The 23,026-nt window shown below is 45.3% G+C and overlaps 1 protein-coding gene across 3 annotated transcripts in view; it reads left to right on the top strand.

The window, feature by feature from the left end:
- The window catches only part of nhsl2 (NHS-like 2), a 141,061-nt gene that overhangs the window by 56,084 nt on the left and 61,951 nt on the right, over positions 1-23,026 (top strand). The window contains exon 1 of one of the 3 annotated variants that reach the window (XM_029760644.1): positions 4,936-5,101. The exons of the other annotated variants lie outside the window; for them this stretch is intronic. Coding sequence (XP_029616504.1) covers positions 5,020-5,101 — 82 coding nt within the window. The 5' untranslated portion in view covers positions 4,936-5,019. Of the gene's footprint in view, positions 1-4,935; positions 5,102-23,026 lie in introns of those variants that run through there. 3 annotated transcript variants of the gene reach the window in all.

The following is a 23,026-nucleotide window of genomic DNA, read 5'->3' as shown; positions in this document are numbered from 1 at the left end:
CACACACGAAGCAGGATTAAGGAGTAAGAATCGTTTTAAGGATGTTTAAATCCCTGTAGGCTGTGTTCTGCTGGAGGCGTGGTGTGCTCGTAATCCCCACTGTAGATCGAACGGTAATCTATTATTCCCCTGGTTTGGGCTGGACACACACACAGTACACACACTGTACTGTAGATTGAAGCGTAATCTGTGTTATTCCCGTGGGTCTGCAGGGACCATGATCAAATGGAATTGTTTAATCTCGGTTAATTACCCATAATCCACCCTGCCAGATGTCCGCTATATGCCTCGGAATGTGTCGGGGTCTAGGGTCGATACGAAGAGGGGAGCATGCATCCAACGGCTCATTGACCTGGAGAGTTCTTGTGTTCTTCTCCTCTGCCCCTCTCTCTTCACCCCTCTCTCCTTTTTAAGTTGATCAGTCAGTCGGACATAGAGACACTGAGGCAAGGAACACTGAAAAGGTCCATACAAACAGTGTGTAAGTATCTGATCACTTTGAGTTGCTGTAGTAGAGGAATATGTCAAGGTTTATGGCCTATTCAACAGCATTGGTATGTGTTGTACGAAGGTTTGGCACAACAGAACTCGAGAGGTTGGGTCAGATGTAAAATACAGGTGAGTACACTTCAATGGAGTTTAGTTTGTTGTGTAAATGGAGTATAAGGCTGAAAAGGGCTGATTTCATTCTGTGGCTTGATGTGTTGACTTTTTTATTTGATTAAATAATTTGTGTTGGCATTTGCAGGTGCGTTTAAACTCCAGATAGAACTGCAGAGCAATGTACTTTGGCAGAAACACAGAGGGAGAGAGAGGGAAAGAGGTCTATGAAAGAAAGAGAGAGAGAGGGAGAGCGGTAACTTTTTATTAGACTTACTATTAGACTATTTGACACATCCATAAAGTATGGGGTTGAGACATCAAAAAATGTACAGTGAGTGAGTGAGTGAGTGAGTGTGTGAGAGAGACCCTGTTGTCCATAGTGACAGATGTTAGTGTAACAGTGATATGATGGGGCCAGATATAGGTGGGACAGAGTTTGTTAAATACACTGCATTGAGACAGCATTGCTTTCATGCGGCGTATATCTTTAGTCTCTTTTTAAGATGGTTTGTTTCCAGAATTCTACCGTGCAATACATCATTATGCCAATACTTAATTGTGATACATCACGTACAGTAACTGGAGATCTATTATATTAAATCCTGAGAGATACCATATCCATCAAGCAAACAGCCAATATGGTGGCAATATACTGGTTTGAATTGCTAACCCTGTTATGTATCAAAGTTGGCATATTTATGAGATTTTGACCTTACCCAGGCCTTCTTTAAGACTCAATAGTGTTTGATCTGTAAGTGCTACAAAGCAAACATCGGTGTCACGTGAAGCTTTATCGCTTGCTCCGTATTATGACTAGTATTTTGATTTCGAGAGAGGCGAATGCGTTCCTCTCATTCAGACCTTGTCCCTGGGGGATTACTAAAAGTCTGGCTTGAGAGAGAGCGAGGACCATCATGGGCCCCAGTGTTCTTTCTCTACTGCTCCTGTCTGTCTCAAACTGACCATGTGTGAGACGGTGTGTGTGTATGTGTCCTTTATCTGGCTGTGAGGTCATGTGGCGTTTACCAGACATATGCCTGGGATGAATTGATAATGGAGAGATGGCGGGAGAGATGGATTGGAATGTTAAAGCCAGGGTCCGCAGTAGGGTGAGAGCTGGCCTGCGTTCACACCGCAGTGTAGTGTTGTCACGATACCAGAACTTTGACTCCGATACCAGGTTTAGTATCACGATACTCGATATTATCATGATACTCGATACCAAAATGATACCAAGGGGGAAAAAACAAGGCGTATAAGCAAAAGTCACAGAATGCCACTTGATCCAGACAGATCTTTACATTTGTTATTTGAGTTTTTTTTATGTATGCATCCATGAATCAATTATACAGTCAATTTGACAGTTTTTATTTTTAGCAATTTAACTACATAATAATACATAATGCTAATAATTTATTTGAATGGTACATCTCTATTGATAAACTGGGTCAATCAAGATGAAGACTAGGCCTATTTACAATACAGGTGAATGCATATTCAATAGGAGTGTGTGCATGCATTGAGTTATTGTGCTTGTTTTAGCTGAGTTCATGGGGCTACAGATGAGAAAACAATCTGTTTCCCTTCCCTTCCACCTTTTTAATTGTACAGATCAATAACATTTGCGTAGAAGAAGTAATCTCTTATTTTTTTAAAGTGTGCGCTGTCTCTTTAAGACCCATAACATCATTCACACACATACACACAGTTCCAGGTTCAAGCAAAGAGGATCTTGATTGGGAGAGACGTGAGGCGGGGGAGATGAAGTGATTTCAAATCAACAATATTAATCACAAACAAGGTACAAGCAAATTATCACAAACAAGGTACTAGGGTAGTGAATTTAGGTAATCTAGCAAGGAAAGTTAGCTCACAAAGCTGGAAGCTAGTTGTATCTTCTTGCTTTGTAAAGTGTTCTATCCTGTAATGGACATTGTTTTGAGAACAGTAATTAACACTTTCAACATTACTACATGCTGTGTTGTGTTATTCAAGTGTGTTAACTTATGTGCAGCACAAGTGGTGATGTAGCCCAGACTCCCAGTGAGTGCAGTGGTTCCTCAGGACAGGCTAGCGCTAGCAATGAGTAAGTGGAGCAGGCACGGTGCTCTCATGCTATAAAGGGACATCGGTTGCGCTGATATACAGACTTGATCCTCTCTCAATCAGTAGATGACATGAGAAACATTTGACAGAAGTACTGAAAGTAACAAAAATGCCAGTACCAAACTGTGTTTCAGGTTCTAGCATAGAAAAAGTACAGACGTTTTGGTATACCGTGCAACACTAGCCCTGTGGGGGGAGGGGAGGGGAGGGGAGGGGAGGGGAGGGGAGGGAGGGAGGGAGGGAGGGAGGGAGGGAGAGAGAGAGAGAGAGAGAGAGAGAGAGAGAGAGAGAGAGAGAGAGAGAGAGAGAGAGAGAGAGAGAGAGAGAGAGAGAGAGAGAGAGAGAGAGAGAGAGAGAGAGAGAGAGAGAGAGAGAGAGAGAGAGAGAGAGAGAGAGAGAGAGAGAGAGAGAGAGAGAGAGAGAGAGAGAGAGAGAGAGAGAGAGAGAGAGAGAGAGAGAGAGAGAGAGAGACGCAAAAATAAGGAAAAAGAGTGGGATAGACAGGATATGAGAAGACAGGACGGAAGAGGACTATCCTGGCCCCCAGTGTTTTCATTCTCTACTGCTCCTGTCTGTTGACGCAAACTGACCATGTGTGAGACAGTGTGTGTGGTATGTAGGTGTGTGTTTTGGGCTGTGTGACCTTGTATTAGCCCTGCTGTGGAGGGCTGTTCTGTATCTTGTAAAACACTACAATCTCCACAGAATTAACCCCCCCTCCCACACACACACTGTTCTCCTGTTGTTGAACGAAAGGTGGGAGAATGCTGTGGAATGTTCTGTGGAAAATCTAGTCTAACAAATGTGTGGGAATGTTTTTTTCCCCAAACGTGTGTATGGATGTTAACCGTGTGTAATGTGTCCTTTATCTGACTGTGAGGTCAAGGGGTGTTTACCAGACTTGATGAGAGAGAGAGAGAGGAGGGATGGATTGGAATGTTAAAGCCAGCGTCCGCAGTAGCGTTAGGGTGAGACCCGCATTCACACCGCATTGTGTGTGTGTGTGTGGTTGTAAATAGCGCCTTTGTGTGTGTTGGATTAGACTGACACTAACATGTCCTTGGTCTCCATCCTGCTTCTAAAGAGACTACTATTATTTCCCTTCTGCCATGACAAGGCCAACTGTATTTATGTGTGTGTCTGCTTTTGCTTTTCCCCCCTTACGTCACCCTTACGTCACCCTTACGACACCTTATGAAGCTTCTCCCACCTCTCCTCTGCGGTTGAACACCATTCCCACTCCCTCCCTCCATCTGCTGCTAATACCTAACGTGTGTTCCAGACGTATCTTTCTTTCTTGTCCTCCTCCTTTATCGCATGCCTCTCCTTTCCTCCCTTTCTTTGCTGCCTCTCCTCTCCTCCCCCTTTCACTCTGTCGCTCCGTCTCATTCCGCACTCCCTCTTTTACTCGCTTGCCCGTGCTATTTCGCTCTGTCGCTCTCTCCGTCTGTGCCGCTCGCTTCATTTTCAATCTCCTCTCTCTCTCTCTCTCTCTCTCTCTCTCTCTCTCCAGCTGCAGTCGTGGCCCCTCCTGTCTTTTTTTCTCTCCAGCCCCTCTCTTCCCGCTGGAACACTCAGTACTGATACCCCCCCCCCCTCTCTCTCTCCATCCAACCCTGACTCTCCTCCTTGCTGCACCCCTCTCTGTGTCTCTGTCCCTCCACCTTTCCCATCTCTTGCTCTACCTCTCTGTTGTTACTCCTCTCTTCACTCTCACTCTCTCTCTTCCTCTCTCTGACACACACCGACACGCGCATATACTCACACAACACTCTCTCTTGCTGTCTCTCTCACACACACATTCTCTCTTTCTCTCTCTCTGCTCTTCTTGGCTCTTTATGAATTGAACACCAACCTCAGCTCCTGACTGGTTGGAATTATATAGAGGCAACAAATGCATGCACTCTCGCTCTCTTTCTTTCTCTCTCTCTCTCTCTCTCTCTCTCTCTCTCTCTCTCTCTCTCTCTCTCTCTCTCTCTCTCTCTCTTTCTTTCCCTCTCTCACACACATACACCCACCTTTCTCAGACACACACTCACACACACGCATACCGTCCCATTCAAACGCTCATACAGGCAGCACATTCCACACACACACGCACCGAGACGCGCTCATGCGCCACACTCACACGCACATAGTCTGAGACACACTCACACACACTCATACTCCGAGACACACTCGTACAAGATGCAGGTGCACACACACAATCACATGCTCTGACACACGCACACACACACACTCTCTCACTCACATACACTCTCAGCCAGCCAGTCAGTCAGTCAGTGAGTAGAGGGCTATGTGGAGGTTGTGATGTTTTGGGACAGGAAGAACTCAGCCATGGGAAACTCCCAACGGCGACCCAAAGGCAGGCACAGAACCAAGGGGGCAACAGGTACTACCTCTCCCTCATCCCTCTTTCTCTCTCTCCATATGTCCATTCATTCATTCCGTCATTCATTTATACGTTCATCGAATCATTAAACGGCTTGGATTGATCTTGCTTTCCCTTTTTCTGCGTCACCTTCGCAGCAGCCGGGAAGAGGGAGAAGGGGGGAGGTGGACAGGGTAGTGTGTGTGTGTGGATTGTACATCTGTGAGGGGTGATCCATGAGGTGATGGTGTGTGTGTGTGCGTATGTGCTACCAGTTCTCACAGTCTCACGTCAGAATTAGACGTTCATCTGTCTTTCTCAAACCTCAGATTTCAAAGTTGTTCCAAGTGTCAAATTTCGATGTTCATCCTTGTTTCTCAAACGTCAAATTTCGAAGTGTTTAGGCATTAACTCCACATTTTTAAGATTAGGGTTCAGTTTAGGCATTAACTACATTTTTAAAAATGTAACCTCTCTTTTATCAGGGAGTTTACAGATGAGCCCTGAATCACATACATTACAGAAAATACACACATAAAAAAATAAATATATATATGCAAAATGTAAGCAGAAAGATACACGATCCGAAAAAATACATTCATCGGTTAAAAGGTCCTCAATCAGCGTTCTGAATTGGCCTAGAGGCACCAAAACATACATTTCTGAACATTTTGAAAATTGTTCCACAAATAAGGTGCAAAAAAAAACAAAATTGATTTACCTAACTCCGTAGAGGCCAATTTCCAGAGTAAGCCATACCTTTGACCCGGTGTGGTAACTCGTATTTCTAAAGTTTAGTAATGACGTTAGGTACAGTGGGAATTTTTGTAAAAAGGCTTTTATAAATGAAAACCTAGCAATGTCTCAACCTACGTGACATCAAAGAGAACCAACCAACTTTCTGGTAGAGAGTGCAGTGATGACTGTTGCCCGTAATAAAGCGCAGTGCGCTAAGATAAACTTCATCTAACAGCTTTAATGAAGTAGCAGCTGCATTCATATAGATGATGTCACCATAGTCTAGGACCGATAGGAACGTCAACTGAATAATCTGCTTTCTACTATTTATCGAGAGTCAGGACTTATTCCTATAGAAAAATGCTATTTTTATTCTCAGCGTCTTAACTAACTCATCAAAATATGCTTTTTAAAAGACAGCTTTTTATCTATCCAGATGCCCAAATGGTAAACAGGGACACAATCAATATGGACACCATCCAAAGTACGTATGTGACTCACCACCTGGATTCGGTCTGATGTAGCAAAATTTGAATCTGTTTTTTACATTTGATAAAAGCAGAGATTCCGAGCTAGAAAATGGCATGTCATACACTGCATTTGAGGGACAATGGGAAAGTAATTCTGCTTTGAAAGTTGATCAACTTGTAAACTCACTTTTGAGAAAATACAATTTTAGTGAGAGTTTTGGTGAGCGAGCTCTTCTTTGTCTATACCCATTCAACATCGTTCACACCCTCTTAAGCTTTAGCCCCACCCATCTCCTTGCGCTCAGAGCGCACACTTGACTCTCTGGCCGATGATTTGTTAACCTCTGGATAACATAAAAACAGCCTAACCAGCTCTGCTGGCAACAATTTCATTATGCTTTTTTTGCCAATATGTCAAGGGATGACGCTGGAGAGGAGAAGCAGGTACGGGGAGTCAAACATTTAATAGGGAACGGACATAGAACGAGACAGGAACAGCGTCAGCACATGGGTAACACAGACAAATTACAATCAATACAGCAGCGGGGAACAGAGCTGGGGAACTGACAAATATAGGGGAGTTAATAACAGGTGATGAGTGAGTCCAGGTGAGTCCAATATCGCTGATGCGCGTGACGAGGGAAGGCAGGTGTTCGTAAATGATGGTGGCAGGAGTGCGTGATGCAGGTCAGCATGGCGTCCTCGTGCGCCAGGGGGGAAGAGAGGGAGCAGGCTTGACAGTACCCCCCCCCTCTAGGGATGCCACCCGGCGTACCACCTGGGCGAACTGGCCGAGACATGGGCGCTGGGCAAGCCGGCTGGGGTTAAACTCCCCACAAACCGGCAGGGTCATGGGAGCCTGGCGAGGAGGCTGAGGCATAGGAGCCTGACGATCCGGCTGAGGCAAGCACGCCTGTCGATCCCGCTGCGGCGTGGAAGCCCGATGATCCGGCGGGGTATGACGTGGGATGGAAACCTGCCAAGCCAACCGAGGCAAGGAAACCTCTCGAGCAAGCTAGGACGTGGAAGCCTGACGAGCTGGCTTAGGCACCCCCGGTTCCATCGGCGGCGGAATCCAAGCCCGACGTCACCAACAAAACAAGGAAACTCCTGGGCCGGCTGGGCAAACAAGACCTGACGATCCGGCTGAGGGGGAAGAGCGGGAGCAGGCGTGACACAATGTTTACTGACACCAGTCATATTCAACGGGTGTTGTACACTTTAGCTTAAGACATGTAGCTAGCTACTTAGGTAAACAATGAACCTAGCTAGGTAAACTACATGTAAGATCACGTCACGCCACCTAACGTTAGCTAGGGAGCCAGCCAGCTAACGCTAGCTAACAGTACACTTTAGCTTGAAATGAAACCACTTTCTGACAAAATTTTAAACATGTAATATCTGAAAATGTAGCTAGCTAGACTATTTTACCCGTATACATCATCATGCATGATGGACACGTCTCCCTGTCACCCTGCCTCAAATGCCATTAGTTTGAAGACGTAATCAGGAAACAGGTGTTTTCCCATCTCTTTAGCTATCATACTTTAATTCCACTGATTTCAAAACTCGGTCCTCCAGCTACATTTTTTAAAATCCGCCTTCGACAGGATTACCAATACAGACAGACCAGCTCAAATAGACAAAAGCCTTCTATATCGCAGACCAATCCGAACTCATCTCTCTGCATGTCCAGCCCACTCATTATCTCAGCCAATCATGGCTAGTGGGAAGGTTGCTGTCTTTAAGTGGCTTTACCAACAAGGCTCCTAATTTAACAATTTTATTCATATTTACAGATGGCATACAAGTTTGTTTATTAAGGCACATGAAATTTCACATATTCAAGAAGGCTTTTCTGACAAACACATTTTGATTAAAAACATTTTTTTTCACTTTTGTGAAGGGGGAGTACATGGGCCACCGTCCAAACCTTGGGGATAGTACCAGATATAATCGTAAAAAATATGGGTTCATGATTAAGCAATCAGGGGTGCAGAGAGCTGCAGCAAAAATGGATTAAGCATATCAGCCCCAGTGGATTTTGTTACATCAATCTCAAGCAAGGCATCTAGCACATCACAGCTAGTAAAATGAAAAAAAAAATATTCACTAGAAGTTGACGTGTTAACTGTCGAGTCAGCTAGAGGCTGGCAGAGGGAAGAGCTGTCGATTTGACTGACCAGGGTCAATTAAACCACCGTTTCTCTCAAATAAAAAGCCTGCCAAGATAGAATGATAATTAAAAGCATCACTTATCCGTTTCTTTTCAGTTATGATGCCAGATTCAGACAGAACTTGCTTAGGCAGGGAAGAAGAGGAATTGGTACGCTTTAGTGCATTTACTGTTTTCCAAAATGTTGAAGGATCACCAGCAGAGTCTGAGATTAGCTTAAAAAGTAGCTTGATTTAGCGTTCTTCATCAAAATTGCCAGTCCTCTAAACAGTCAGTTTTCCTTGTTTTGGCCCAGGCCCGATTTGTCATCTGAATGAGCTCAGATAGATCTAACCCTTGGTTTTATTCTGAACTATCCTTTCACTCTAAATTGTTTAAAAGGAGTGTGTTTATCTGCCAGAGAAATGATTATGGAGAATACATATTCTAGAGCCAACTCAAGGTCAGGAATACAGGCGACGGTGGCTAAATCAGAGTAGAACATGTTATGTAAAAACCCTTGAGGAGATAACTTTGAAAAATGTCTCTTCTTAATTAAACACTGGAATAGTGTTTTGCTGTTTCGTATCTCTAATACATACTATGGGACAATGATCACTGAGATCAAACGCAAATACTCCACAAGACAAATATTTATGGGGGTTATTAGTAAGAATTAAATCAATCAAGGAGGATTTAACAGTGTTTTTCACATTTAGCCATGTAGGTTTTGATATCAATTGAATCAGATTAAAATCAATGCATATAGTATTAAATTGTTCTGAGGCCGGGATTAGCCAATCCAGATTCAAATCGCCTAAAATGACTAACTCCGAGGACAGAAAAGGTGTTAAACACTCAGATGCAGTTGAAGTCGAAAGTTTACATACACTTAGGTTGGAGTCATTAAAACTCATTTTTCAACCACTCCACAAATGTCTTGTTAACAAACTATAGTTTTGGCAAGTCGGTTAGGACATCTACTTTGTGCAAGACATAAGTAATTTTACAAACAATTGTTTACGGACAGATTATTTCACTTATAATTCACTGTATCACAATTCCAGTGGGTCAAAAATGTACATACACTAAGTTGACCTGTGCCTTTTAAATAGCTTGGAAAATTCCAGAAAATGATGTCATGGCTTTAGAAGCTTCTGATAGGCTAATTGACATCATTTGAGTCAATTGGAGGTATACCTGTGGATGTATTTCAAGGCCTACCTTCAAACTCAGTGCCTCTTTGCTTGACATCATGGAAAAATCAAAAGAAATCAGCCAAGACCTCAGAAAACAATTGTAGACCTCCACAAGTCTGGTTCATCCTTGGGAGCAATTTCCAAACGTCTGAAGGTACCACGTTCATCTGTACAAACAATAGTACTCAAGTATAAACACCATGGGACCACACAGCCGTCATACCGATCAGGAAGGAGACGCATTCTGTCTCCTAGAGATAAACGTACTTTGGTGCGAAAAGTGCAAATCAATTCCAAAACAACAGCAAAGGATCTTGTCAAGATTCTGGAGGAAACGGGTACAAAAGTATCTATATCCACAGTGAAACGAGTCCTATATTAAAACAACCTGAAAGGCCGCTCAGCAAGGAAGAAGCCACTGGTCCAAAACCGCCTTTTAAAGAAGCCAGACTACGGTTTGCAACTGCACATGGGGACAAAGATTGTACTTTTTGGAGAAATGTCCTCTGGTTTGATGAAACAAAAATAGAACTGTTTAGCCATAATGGCCATCATTATGTTTGGAGGAAAAAGGGGGAGGCTTGCAAGCCGAAGAACACCATCCCAACTGTGAAGCATGGTGGTGGCAGCATCATGTTGTGGGGGTGCTTTGCTGCAGGAGGGACTGGTGCACTTCACAAAATAGATGGCATCACGAGGAAGGGAAATAATGTGGATATATTGAAGCCACATCTCAAGACATCAGTCAGGAAGTTAATGCTTGGTCGCAAATGAGTCTTCCAAATGGACAATGACCCCAAGCATACTTTCAAAGTTGTGGCAAAATGGCATAAGGACAATGAAGTTAAGGTATTGGAGTGGTCATCACAAAGCCCTGACCTCAATCCTATAGAAGATTTGTGGGCAGAACTAAAAAAGCATGTGCGAGCAAGGAGGCCTACAAACCCGACTCAGTTACACCAGCTCTGTCAGGAGGAATGGGCCAAAATTCACCCAACTTATTGTGGGAAGCTTGTGGAAGGCTACCTGAAACGTTTTACCCAAGTTAAACAATTTAAAGGCAATGCTACCAAGTACTAATTGAATGCATGTTAACTTCTGACCCACTGGGAATGTGATGAAAGAAATAAAAGCTGAAATAAATCATTCTCTCTACTATTATTCTGCCATTTCACATTCTTCAAATAAAGTGGTGATCCTAACTGACCTGACAGGGGATTTTGACTTGGATTAAATGTCAGGAATTGTTAAACTGAGTTTAAATGCATTTGGCTAAGATGTATGTAAACTTCCGACTTCAACTGTATGTGTAAGATGGCGATTGTTTTTTGTTGTTGTTTATTTGTGTTTGTAACTTGTTTTTTTTACTTATTTTGTACATAATGTTTCCGCTACCGTCTCTTATGACCGAAAATAACTTCTCGACATCAGGACTGCGATTACTCACCACTAGCAGAATCTTCTTTTTCTTTTCACGACTCTGACAAGCCCGACGCGAAGGATATACTGCTTCCTCAGGAACAAGCCCTGATCCCCGTGATCTGCGTGAATAAACCCCCACTTCCCACCATTCTGTAAAATCAATGAGTTACGCGGGAGATTAAAACTACCAATGGGACATTAAAAACTGTAACATCTTATGCTTCACGGAGTCGTGGCTGAACGACGACAACATCAACATATGTTGTCTGGCTGGTTATGCAATGTACCGGCAGGATAGAACAGCGGCGTCTGATAAGACAAGGGGCGTCGGTCAGTGTATTTTTGTAAACAGCTGGTGCACAATATCTAAGAAAGTCTCGAGCTATTGCTCGCCTGTGGTAGAGTATCTCATGATAAGCTGTAGACCACACTACCTACCAAGAGAGTTTTCATCTGTATTCCTTGTAGCTGTTTACATTTTTTTACCTTTATTTAACTAGGCAAGTCAGTTAAGACAAATTCTTATTTTCAATGACTGCCTAGGAACAGTGGGTTAACTGCCTTGTTCAGGGGCAGAATGACAGATTTGTACCTTGTCAGCTCGGGGATTCAAACTTGCAACCTTTCGGTTACTAGCCCAACACTCTAACCACTAGGCTACCCTGCCGCCCCAGTCAGAGGCTGGCATTAAGACAGCATTGATTGAGCCATAAGCAAACAAGAAAATGCTCATCCAGAGGTGGCGCTCCTTGTAGCCGGGGACTTTAATGCAGGGAAATTTAAATCCGTTTGACCAAATTTCTATCAGCATGATAAATGTGCAACCAGAGGAAAAATAACTCTGGACCAACTATACTCCACACACAGAGACGCATACAAAGCTCTCCCTCGCCCTCCATTTGGCAAATCTGACCACAATTCTATCCTCCTTAAAGCAGGAAGAACCAGTGACCTAGATCCATAAAAAGTGTTCAGAGGAAGCAGAAGCTAAGCTACAGGACTGTTTTGCAAGCACAGATTAGAATATGCTCTGGGATTCCTCCGATGGAATTGAGGAGTACACCACATCAGTCATTAGCTTTATCAATAAGTGCATTGATGACGTCGTCCCCACAGTGACTGTACGTACATACCCCGACCATGGATTACAGGCAGCATCCGCACTGAGCTAAAGGCTAGAGCTGGCACTTTGAAGGAGCGGGACTCTAACTCGGAAGCTTATAAGAAGTCCTGCTATACCCTCTGAAGAACCATCAAACAGGCAAAGCTTAAATACAGTACTAAGATTGAATCGTACTGCACGAGATCTGATGCTCGTCGGATGTGGCAGGGCTTGCAAACCATTACCGACTACAAAGGGAAGCACAGCCAAGAGCTGCCCAGTGACACGAGCCTACCAGATGAGCTAAACTACTTCTACGCTCGCTAAGAGGCAAATAACACTAAAACATGCATGAGAGCACCAGCTGTTCCAGAAGACGTGTGTGATCACGCTCTCTGCAGCCGATGCAAGTAAGACCTTTTAAGAAAGTCAACATTCACAAGGCCGCAGGGCCAGACGCATTACCAGGACACGTACTGCGAGCATGCGCTGACCAACTGGCAAGTGTCTTCACTGACATTTTCAACCTCTCCCTGTCTGAGTCTATAATACCAACATGTTTTAAGCAGACCACCACAGTCCCTGTGCCCAAGAACACTAAGATAAGCTGCCTAAACAACTACCGACCCATAGCACTCACGTCTGTAGCCATGAAGTGCTTTGAAAGGCTGGTCATGGCTCACATCAACAGCATAATCCCAGAAACCCTAGACCCACTCCAATTTGTATACTGCCCCAACAGATCCACAGATGATGCAATCTCCATTGCACTCCACACTGCCCTTTCCCACTTGGACAAAAGGATCACCTATGTGAGAATGCTATTCATTGACTACAGCTCAGCGTTCAACACCTTAGTCCCCTCAAAGCTCATCAATAAGCTAAGGTCTTTGGGACTAAACAACTCCCTCTGCAACTGGATCCTGGACTTCCTGATGGGCCACCCCCAGGTGGTAAGAGTAGGTAACAACACATCCGCCACATTGATCCTCAACACAGGGGCCCCTCAGCAGTATGTGCTCAGTCCCGTCCTGTACTCCCTGTTCACTTATGACTGCATGGCCAGGCAGCACCATCATTACATTTGCCGATGACACAACAGTGGTAGGCCTGATCAACGACAATAGGGAGCCTATAGGGAGGAGGTCTGAGACCTGGCCGTGTGGTGCCAGGACAACAACCTCTCCCTCAATGTGATCAAGACAAAGGAGATGATTGTGGACTACAGGAAGAAGAGGACCGAGCATGCCCCCATTCTCATCAACGGGGCTGCAGTTGAGCAGGTTGAGCTTCAAGTTCCTTGGTGTCCACATCACCAACAAACTAACATGGTCCAAGCACACCAAGACAGTCATGAAGAGGGCATGACAATGCCTCTTCCCCCTCAGGAGACTGAAAAGATTTGGCATGGGTCCTCAGATCCTCAAAATGTTCTACAGCTGCACCATCGAGAGCATCCTAACTGGTTGCATCACATCACCTTCTGATACCCTAGACCCCTAGACCCACTCCAATTTGCTTATCGCCCCAATAAGTCCACAGACGATGCAATCGCCATCACATTGCACACTGCCCTATCCCATCTGTACAAGAGGAATACCTATGTAAGAATGCTGTTCATTGACTACAGATCAGCATTCAACACCATAGTACCCTCCAAACTCATCATTAAGCTTGAGAACCTGCGTCTCGACCCCACCATGTACAACTGGGTCCTGGCCTTTCTGACGGGCCGCCTGCCAGGTGGTGAAGGTACTGCAGGAAACAACATCTCCAGCCTGCTGATCCTCAACACTGGGGCCCCAAAAGGGTGTGTTCTCAGCCCTCTCCTGTACTCCTTTTTCACCCATGACTGCATGGCCATGCACACCTCCAACTCAATCATCAAGTTTGCAGACAACACTACAGTGGTAGGCTTGATTACCAGCAACGACGAGACAGCCTACAGGGAGGAGGTGAGGGCCCTTGGAATGTGGTGTCAGGAAAATAACCTCTCACTCAACATCAATAAAAGAAAGCAGATGATCGTGGATTTCCAGAAACAGCAGAAGGAGCACCCCCTATCCACATTGACGGGGCAGTAGTGGAGAAGGTGGAAGGCTTTAAGTTCCTCGGCGTACACATCACGGACAAACTGAAATGGTCCACCCACACAGACAGCATGGTGAAGAAGGCGCAATAGCGCCTCTTCAACCTCAGGAGGCTGAAGAAATTTGGCTTTTCACCTAAAACCCTCACAAACGTTTACAGATGCACAACCGAGAGCATCCTGTCGGGTTGTATCACCGCCTGGTATGGCAACTGCACCGCCCTCAACCGCAAGACTCTCCAAACTACCTGCCCTCCAGGTCACCTACAGCACCCGATGTCACAGGAAGGCCAAAAAGATCATCAAGGACAACAACCACCCGAGCCACTGCCTGTTCACCCCGTAATCATCCAGAAGGCGAGGTCAGTACAGGTGCATCAAACCGGGACTGAGAGACTGAAAAACAGCTTCTATCTCAAGGCCATCAGACTGTTAAACAGCTGTCACTAACATAAACAGCTGTCACTAACATAGAGACTGCTGCCAACATACAGACTCAAATCACTGGCCACTTTAATAAATTGATTTAATAAAGGTATAACTAGTTATTTACATAATTCCACTTTAATAATGTTCACATATCTTACATTACCCATCTCATATGTATGTACTGTATTTTATTCCATCTATTGCATCTTGCCTATGCCGCACGACCATCGCTCATCCATATATTTATGTGTACATATTCTTATTCCATCCCCTTACATTTGTGTGTAAGGTAGTCGTTGTGAATTTGTTAGAATACTTGTTAGATATTACTGTACTGTCGGAACTAGAAGCACAAGCATTTCGCTACACTTGCATTAACATCTGCTAAACGTGTATGTGACCAATTTGATTTAGGTGCATTAGCCCAAACCCTCTACGAGATTTAAAGTCAGAGCGGGTATTCAGCTCATTCCCATCAGAGCTAACAGGGGTAGGGTCATCTGCAGCTATTTGTTGAGTGAGCTGAGACCTTGCCAAGGTCGCTGGCCAACCCCGTGAGAGCAGAGCAGACTGAGCATTTGACAGACCTCCCTCAAGTCGGTGCATGCAGGGGCTGGGACGGGAACTGGGAGAGCAGTTTTGGCAGAGCAGTCCACCCTGAATGAAGCTCCCACCGAAGGAGTGGAGCTGCTGCAGGGGATCCGAGTGGCTGCCAATGCCTCTTTCTGGGTGTGCACAGGAGGTTGTGGGGGGAATTGAGGAGGGTGGTGTGAACGGCAGTGTGGCTAGTGAAGCTCCAAACTCTGCATTTGAGGGCTGATGATGTGAATGGTACATGGTGTGGACTGCATCATGTGGTGCACTACCCTCAACAGAGTTTTGTCAGACCCTAGGGTAGTAGTCGGTGCTGTGTAGAGCTGGGTTGAGTTGAGGTGGGACTGGTCTAGTAGAGCTGTGTTGTGATGGGCCAGGTCTGGTAGAGCTGCGAGGCGGGCCTGGTCTGATAGAGCTGTGCTGTGATGGTACAGGTTTGGTAGAGATGTGCTGTGATGGACCGGGTCTGGTTGTTCTGTGCTGTGATGGGCCTAGTCTGGTAGAGCTGTGCTGTGATGGGCCGAGTCTGGCTGTGCTGTGCTGTGATGGGCTGGGCCTGGTTGAGCTGTGCTGTGATGGGCAGGGTCTGGTAGAGCTGTGCTGAGGCTGGCCGGGTCTGGTAGAGCTGTGCTGAGGCTGGCCGGGTGTGGTAGAGCTGTGCTGTGATGGGCCAGGTCTGGTTGAGCTGTGCTGTGATGGGCCAGGTCTGGTTGAGCTGTGCTGTTATGGGCTGGGCCTGGTTGAGCTGTGCTGAGGCTGGCCGGGTCTGGTTGAGCTGTGCTGTGATGGGCCGGGACTGGTAGAGCTGTGCTAAGCCGGGCCAGGTCTGGTTGAGCTGTGCTGTGATGGGCCGGGTCTGATTTAGCTGTGCTGAGGCCAGCCGGGTCTGGTTGTGTCTCCACTGGCTGAAGGGTCTATTTGTCTCTTACCAGAAGCTGCATCTGCATATGTGGGCTGGCAGTAAGGGTGAGATATGGGCTGGGCTGGGGTACCCTCCCATTGGCCACTATTTGTCCTACCACTAGAGTACAGTCCAGTGCTATGAAGGGTTGTGGGGGGCTGAGCTGGGCTGGTTCTGGCACCTTTGGGCTTAGCTGGGTTGGTTCCTGGCACCGCCTGGCTAAGCTGGTCTGGGTCTTGTGCTGCTGGGCTTGGACATGTTGGTAGGGGCTGGAGATGTCTGTGTCTAGCTCAGCTGAGATGAGATTGGCCGCCTCTCTCTCCTTGGATAGCAAAGAGGTGGGGGAGCTCTGTTGCTGGCCTGGTATGATTGTGGAACTCTGCCTAACGTGGCATCCTTCAGGGCCTTGGCAAAGACACTGACTCCCTTATGGTCCAGGTGTACATGGTCGTACAAGAGCTCACATGTCAGGGTGTGGTGGTGAGAGATGCTGACATTGGTAGTCAGTGAGGAGCAGTCCATGGTGATTTCTGTTGGTTGACATTTAGGATCATTTGCCAGGGGGGATCTTTCCTTGATAAAAGGGTGAACATAATAATGTTTGCCCTTGGGAACAGGGTGTGTGCTTTCTCTGCCACCTTTCTCACTTTCTCATCCAGTCTTTCTCCTTTTGTGCGCAGGTCATTTGTCCCAGTATGTCGGACACGGTTGTCAGCATTTTCATGCAGTTGTAGTGCACTGTCAGTAGAGGGACACCAGAATTTAGCCGTCTGGGGAATAGTCTCCTATCTTCCAGATACTTCCCATTGGAGTCTATCAGAACTGCAGTTTTGAGAGGTATGCTGGGTTGAACTGTCCTCTGTCCACTGGAGGTGTGTTCGGGTGAACATGGTCAGACTGCTGGGAGGTTGGCGAGGCAGGGGAGGCTGTGGCAGGCTGGGAGGTTGGCCGGTCAGGGTGGACCCTAAGAGGATGAGGGGCTTGTGAAGCAGATGGGGTGAAGGCTGCACTGGGTTCAGGAGTATCTGGGCTTCTAACAGGCTGATGGGGCTGCTCTGTTGGTGGCATGGTTAGAAGCTGCTGACAGAGGGCATTGGATATCCCTCTCGCTCTGCTGCAGCTCCACCTTTACCACACACAGCTCCTCTTGGAGGGCATCGTTGGTCTGTGTCATTTGTTCAGGGTTCTGTCTTTAACATCTGTCTTAACTGTTCTATTGAAGCACAGCTCTCCTGGAAACGCCTCTTCCATCAGCGTCTGGACAGTGTCACATTTCTTGTTGTTTTGATCTCCCTGAATTCCATAATCTCAAAGTGTATCAAAGTGTGTGTGCGCACACTGAGTGTGTGTGAAGGTCCTGCTTCAGTGCTTTTGGTACTGCACGGCTGGATTACTATAGGGTTTTTAAATATACTGTCTATGCTGTGTTGTCTCTCATCCAGAGAGCGAGAGGGATAGAGAGAAGGAAAGAGAGAGAGAGGAAGAGAGAGCAACCAGATCGCTCAAGATTGACTTCGAAATTGGACTTCTGTCCATGTCCAGAGAACGTCGGGAAATTCCTTCAAAACCGGCCACTATGGGAAACAGTGAGCCCTATTACCATCAAGTAAACTTGGGTTGTGCTAGGCCATTGTGGATGGGGTTGGCAGATGGGTGTAATCCCATGACTCCAGATCTGAAGGTTGTGGCTCAATCCCAGTGGTAGACACTTGTTTTTTGTTGTTGTTGTTTTTTTGACCCTATCCCAAACCTTAACACTTAGCCTATCTTAAAGATTTTCTCCGGTACTTTTGTACACTTTTTAGCCAGTAGTTCTGAAAGTACCGCTCACGATCCAAAGTGGTCCCTGAAAATTGCATATTACGTCACATATGTGCACCACTTCGTTGCTCTTTCTCGCTCTCTCTGCTGTGTCCACTGAGCCATTGGGCGCTTCCTGCTAGCTGTCACTCAAATGGCAAGGGGCTGAACCTCATGGGCTGGAACTGTAATTACTAGGGGGGTGGCCCACATGGTCCAAGTTTGCAGTACTCAAAATGGCGCGCACAGCTTCCGGAAAAGTCACTTTCAAACTAGGGATTTCGTGACTAATTGAGTTAAGACACAAATTCTGCTCATAGATTATGCATGTATGGACTACACATTGACACATGCAGCCCAAAGCAGGAGGTTTAAAAAATTCTTACTTAGTCGCCATAGTACCAGAGCATGTAACCCTTACATTAACCCTTACATTTGGGGAAACGTGGATAAACATCAGAATCTGAAGTAAAATTATTAAAACTGTGAGATCTTGTTAGAGAGAGAGAGAAAGACAGTGGGAGAGCAAGAGAGGGAATGAGAAGGAGATGGTGGAGAGGGAGTAGGGAGAAGAAAATTGAGAGGGCGAGAGACAGAGAGTTGGAGAGCGGGAATGGGTAGAAGAGGGAGGAGGGAGAAGAGATGAGAGAGTACGCAAATCTGTCTCCTCATTCCCTGGTTTACTGATAAAGGAGGAGAGGAAAAGAGGGGAAGGAAACGAGGAGGGAGAGAGAAGCAGAGGGGCTGAGATGTAGAGGGAAGAGCAATGATTTGGAACAGAGAGGAGAGGAGGAAAGAGAGCTGGGTTGAGAGTGGGAACAACAGATGGAGAGAGGAGGAGGATAAGACAAGGAATCATTTTTTTCTGTATCCCCTTATTGCTGTAAAGGGGACAGGCATATATACACACACAGAACACACAATGACAACCTTATACAAGCAAAGCCCTGTGCTTTATCTCTGTCTCTCCACGCCATTATTGTTATGGTAGTCCATCGTATCCAATGATGACTTCCACTTCGGAATTTTATTTAACCTTTTATTTAACTAGGCAAGTCAGTTAAGAACAAATTCTTATTTACAATGACAGCCTACCCCAGCTAACCTGGACAACACTGGGCCAATTGTGCACCACCCTATGGGACTCCCAATCAGGGGTTTGATGTTGCTCTTCTTCAACCGATCCTTGTAGCACTTCATCTGCCCCCCTGCAGACCGCTGGCCGTACAGGATCTTGAGCGGCAAGCGGTCCTGAGACATTCTAATGACATGGCCAAGCCAGCGCAGTTGGTGTTGGGTGACCATGGCCTTCATACTCTTGCAGTTGGTCTTAGCAAGTATTTCTGTATGGGGCACACGGTGGCACCAGGTGATACCCAGGATGCGCTGCTGGCATCTTATGTGGAATCGCTCGAGCTGCTTGTTGTTGCAACTGTAAGTGACCCAGGCTTCACAGCCGTAAAGAAGTGTGGTGATGCAGATGGCGTGATGCAGATGGCGTGATAGACGGCGATTGGTGTGGAGGTGGAGATCCCTGTTTTGGAAGGCCCTGCGTCTGTGTTTCCTGAAGGCAGCTGATGCTTGCTTCATCCTGTTTTAAATGTCAAAGTCGATGCTTCAGTCCTCCGAGAGGATGCTCCCCAGGTATTTGAATGACAGGACTATTGCCAGTGATTTGTGTTCAATGGTGAAGACAGGGTGGAGGGCTGGATCTCCATTGGCAGACCACCTCTGTTTTGGTGATGCTGACACGCACAGACACACAGACAGACATGTTAGACATACGAACATGCATCCCACTGCTGGCTTGTCTCTGAAGCTAAGCAGGGTTGGTCCAGGTCAGTCCCTGGATGGGAGACCAAATGTTTCTAGAAGTTGTGTTAGAGGGCCAGTATGGGGCACGGTGTCATGGCTACCTAATCATCCCCAGCTTCCAGTTGGCTTATTCATCTCCTCTCCCCTGTAACTATTCCCCCTGTTGTTGTTGCTGTAAATGAGAATGTGTTCTCAGTCAATTTACCTGCTAAAATAAGGGTTAAATAAAATTCACATGTGCATATGCTCTCACTTAAACTCACTGTACCTTCTATATCTATAAGCTACTAATAGGTGAATGTAACAATGTACAGTGTTATCTCTCAATTCAATTAACTGTATTTTCATGGCAAGTTAAATTACTTACATTGTCAAAGTACATGTACACGTATAACAATGGGCTAATGGTAATAATACTAATAGACCTGGTAGGAGTGGTAATGATATTAACATTAACAGCAACTACAACACCTTTGCTCCCTCAGGAGACTGAAAAGATTTTGCATGGGTCCCCAGATCCTCAAAAAGTTCTACAGCTGCACCATCGAGAGCATCCTGACTGGTTGCATCACTGCCTGGTATGGCAACTGCTCATTATCTGACCATAATGCGCTACAAAGGGTAATGCGTACGGCCCAGCACATCACTGGGGCCAAGCTTCCTGACATCCAGGAACTATATACTAGGCGGTGTCAGAGGAAGGCTGAAAAAATTGTCAGTCTCCAGTCACCCAAGTCATAGACTGTTCTCTATGCTACCGCATGACAAACGGTACCATAGCGCAAAATCAGGCTAATTGGTCAGCTGTTTGAGACAATTAAGGTTGCTTTGTTATTCTTGGATGCTCGATTAGTAATGGCGCCGGAAGGGATGGCTGCCATTTTACGGGCACCAAACCAACTGTGCTATTTATTTATATTTTTTGCATTGTTTTTAACTTATTTTGAACATAATGTTGCTTCTACCGACTATTATGACCGTAAAGAGCTTCTGGACATAAGAACAGCGATTACTCACCTCGAACTGGATGAAGATGATTTCTTTAACGAGTCTGACGGAAAGGATATACTACTTTCTCGAGATCAGGCTCAAATCTTAGTAATTCACGTGAAGAAAAGACGGAGAAAAAGGGGGCGGAGGTCTGGTTGCCTTGTGAGAATTCATAGGCGAGTGAGTAAACCTCCACTACCATCCGTACTTTTGGCCAATGTGCAATCATTGTAAAATAAACTGGATGATCTACGATTTAAGTCTATCCTACCAATGCGGACATTAAAAACTGTAATAGCGTATGTTTAACGAGTCGTGGCTGAACAGTGACATGGATAATACAGAGCTGGCGGGTTTTCCGTGCATCGGCAGGACAGAGCATCTACGTCTGGTAACACGAGGGGCGGCGTGTGTGTCTATTTGTCAATAACAGCTGGTGCGCGATGTCTAATATTAAAGAAGTCTCGAGGTATTGCTTGCTTGAGTTAGTGTGGTCTACAGCTTATCATGAGGTAATCTATCTACCAAGTGAGTTCTCATCTATATTATTCGTAGCCATCTATTTACCACCACAAACTGATGCTGGCACTAAGGCCGCACTCAACAAGAAGTATAAGGCCATAAGCAAACAAGAAAATGCTCACCCAGAAGCGGGGCTCCTAGTGGCCAGGGACTTTAATGCAGGCAAACTTAAATCTCTTTTACCACATTTCTACCATCATGTCAATTGTGCAACCAGAGGGAAAAAAAACTCCACACACAGAGACGTATACAAAGCTCTCCCTTGACCTCCATTTGGCAAATCTGACCATAATTCTGTTCTCCTGATTCGCAAAACACCAGTCTCAACGTCAACAGTGAAGAGGCGACTCCATGATGTTGGCCTTCTAGGCAGAGTTGCAAAGAAAAAGCCATATCTCAGACTGGCCAATAATTTAAAAAAAATGAAGATGGGCAAAACAACTCTGGGCCAGCATCCCAGAGTTGCCTCTTCACTGTTGATGTTGAGACTGGTGTTTTGCGGGTACTGTTTAATGAAGCTGCCAGTTGAGGACTTGTGAGGCGTCTGTTTCTCAAACTAGACACTCTAATGTACTTGTCCTCTTATTCATTTGTGCACCGGGGCCTCCCAGTCCTCTTTCTGTTCTGCTTTGAGCCAGTTTGCGCTGTTCTGTGAAGGGAGTAGTACACAGCGTTGTACCAGATCTTCAGTTCCTTGGCAATTTCTCGCATTGAATAGCCTTCATTTCTCAAAACAAGAATAGACTGACGAGTTTCAGAAGAAAGTTATTTGTTTTTGGCCATTTTGAGCCTGTAATTGAACCCACAAATCCTGATGCTCCACATACTCAACAAGTCTAAAGAAGGCCAGTTGTATTGCTTCTTTAATCAGAACAACAGTTTAACTATGCTAACATAATTGCGAAAGGGTTTTCTAATGATCAATTAGCCTTTTAAAATGATAAACTTGGATTAGCTAACACAACGTGCCTTTGGAACACAGGAGTGATGGCTGCTGATAATGGGCCTCTATACGCCTATGTATATATTCCAGAAAAATCAGTCATTTCCTGCTGCAGTAGTCATTTACAACATTAACAATGTCTACACTGCATTTCTGATCAATTTGATCTTATTTTAATGGACAAAAAATGTGATTTTCTTTCAAAAACAAGGACATTTCTCAGTGACCCCAAAATTATGAACGGTGGTGTATGTGTTATGACTTTACATCCCCTGATATATTGTTGATAGTTACCTGTCTAACAGAATACAGAGGGTGTTCTTTAATGGAAGCCTCTCAAACATCCAGGTAGAGTCAGGCATTCCCCAGGACAGCTGTCTAGGCCCCTTACTATTTATAATCTTTACTAATGACCTTCCACTGGCTCTGAGTGCCTTTGTTTGCTGATGACTCAACACTACACATGTCAGCTACCACAGAAAGTGAAATCACTGGAACACCTAACAAAGAGCTGCAGTCAATTTCAGAATGGGTGGCAAAAAATAAGTTTGTCCTAAATATTTCAAAAAAATAAAAGTATTTATTTTGGACAAATCATTCACTAAATCCTTAACCTCAACTAAGTATTGTAATGAATAATGTGGAAATTGAGCACTTTGAGGAGACTAAGCTGCTTGGAGTAACCCTGGATTGTAGACTGTCATAGTCAAAACATATTGATGCAACAGTAGCTAAAATGGGGAGAGGTCTGTCCATAATAAAGCACTGCTCTACCTT

The sequence above is a fragment of the Salmo trutta genome, chromosome 8, assembly GCF_901001165.1.
Source record: "Salmo trutta chromosome 8, fSalTru1.1, whole genome shotgun sequence".
NCBI classification, from domain to species: Eukaryota; Metazoa; Chordata; class Actinopteri; order Salmoniformes; family Salmonidae; genus Salmo; species Salmo trutta.
Note: the sequence above shows the minus strand (reverse complement) of the source record. Positions and strands in the feature narration are given on the sequence as shown.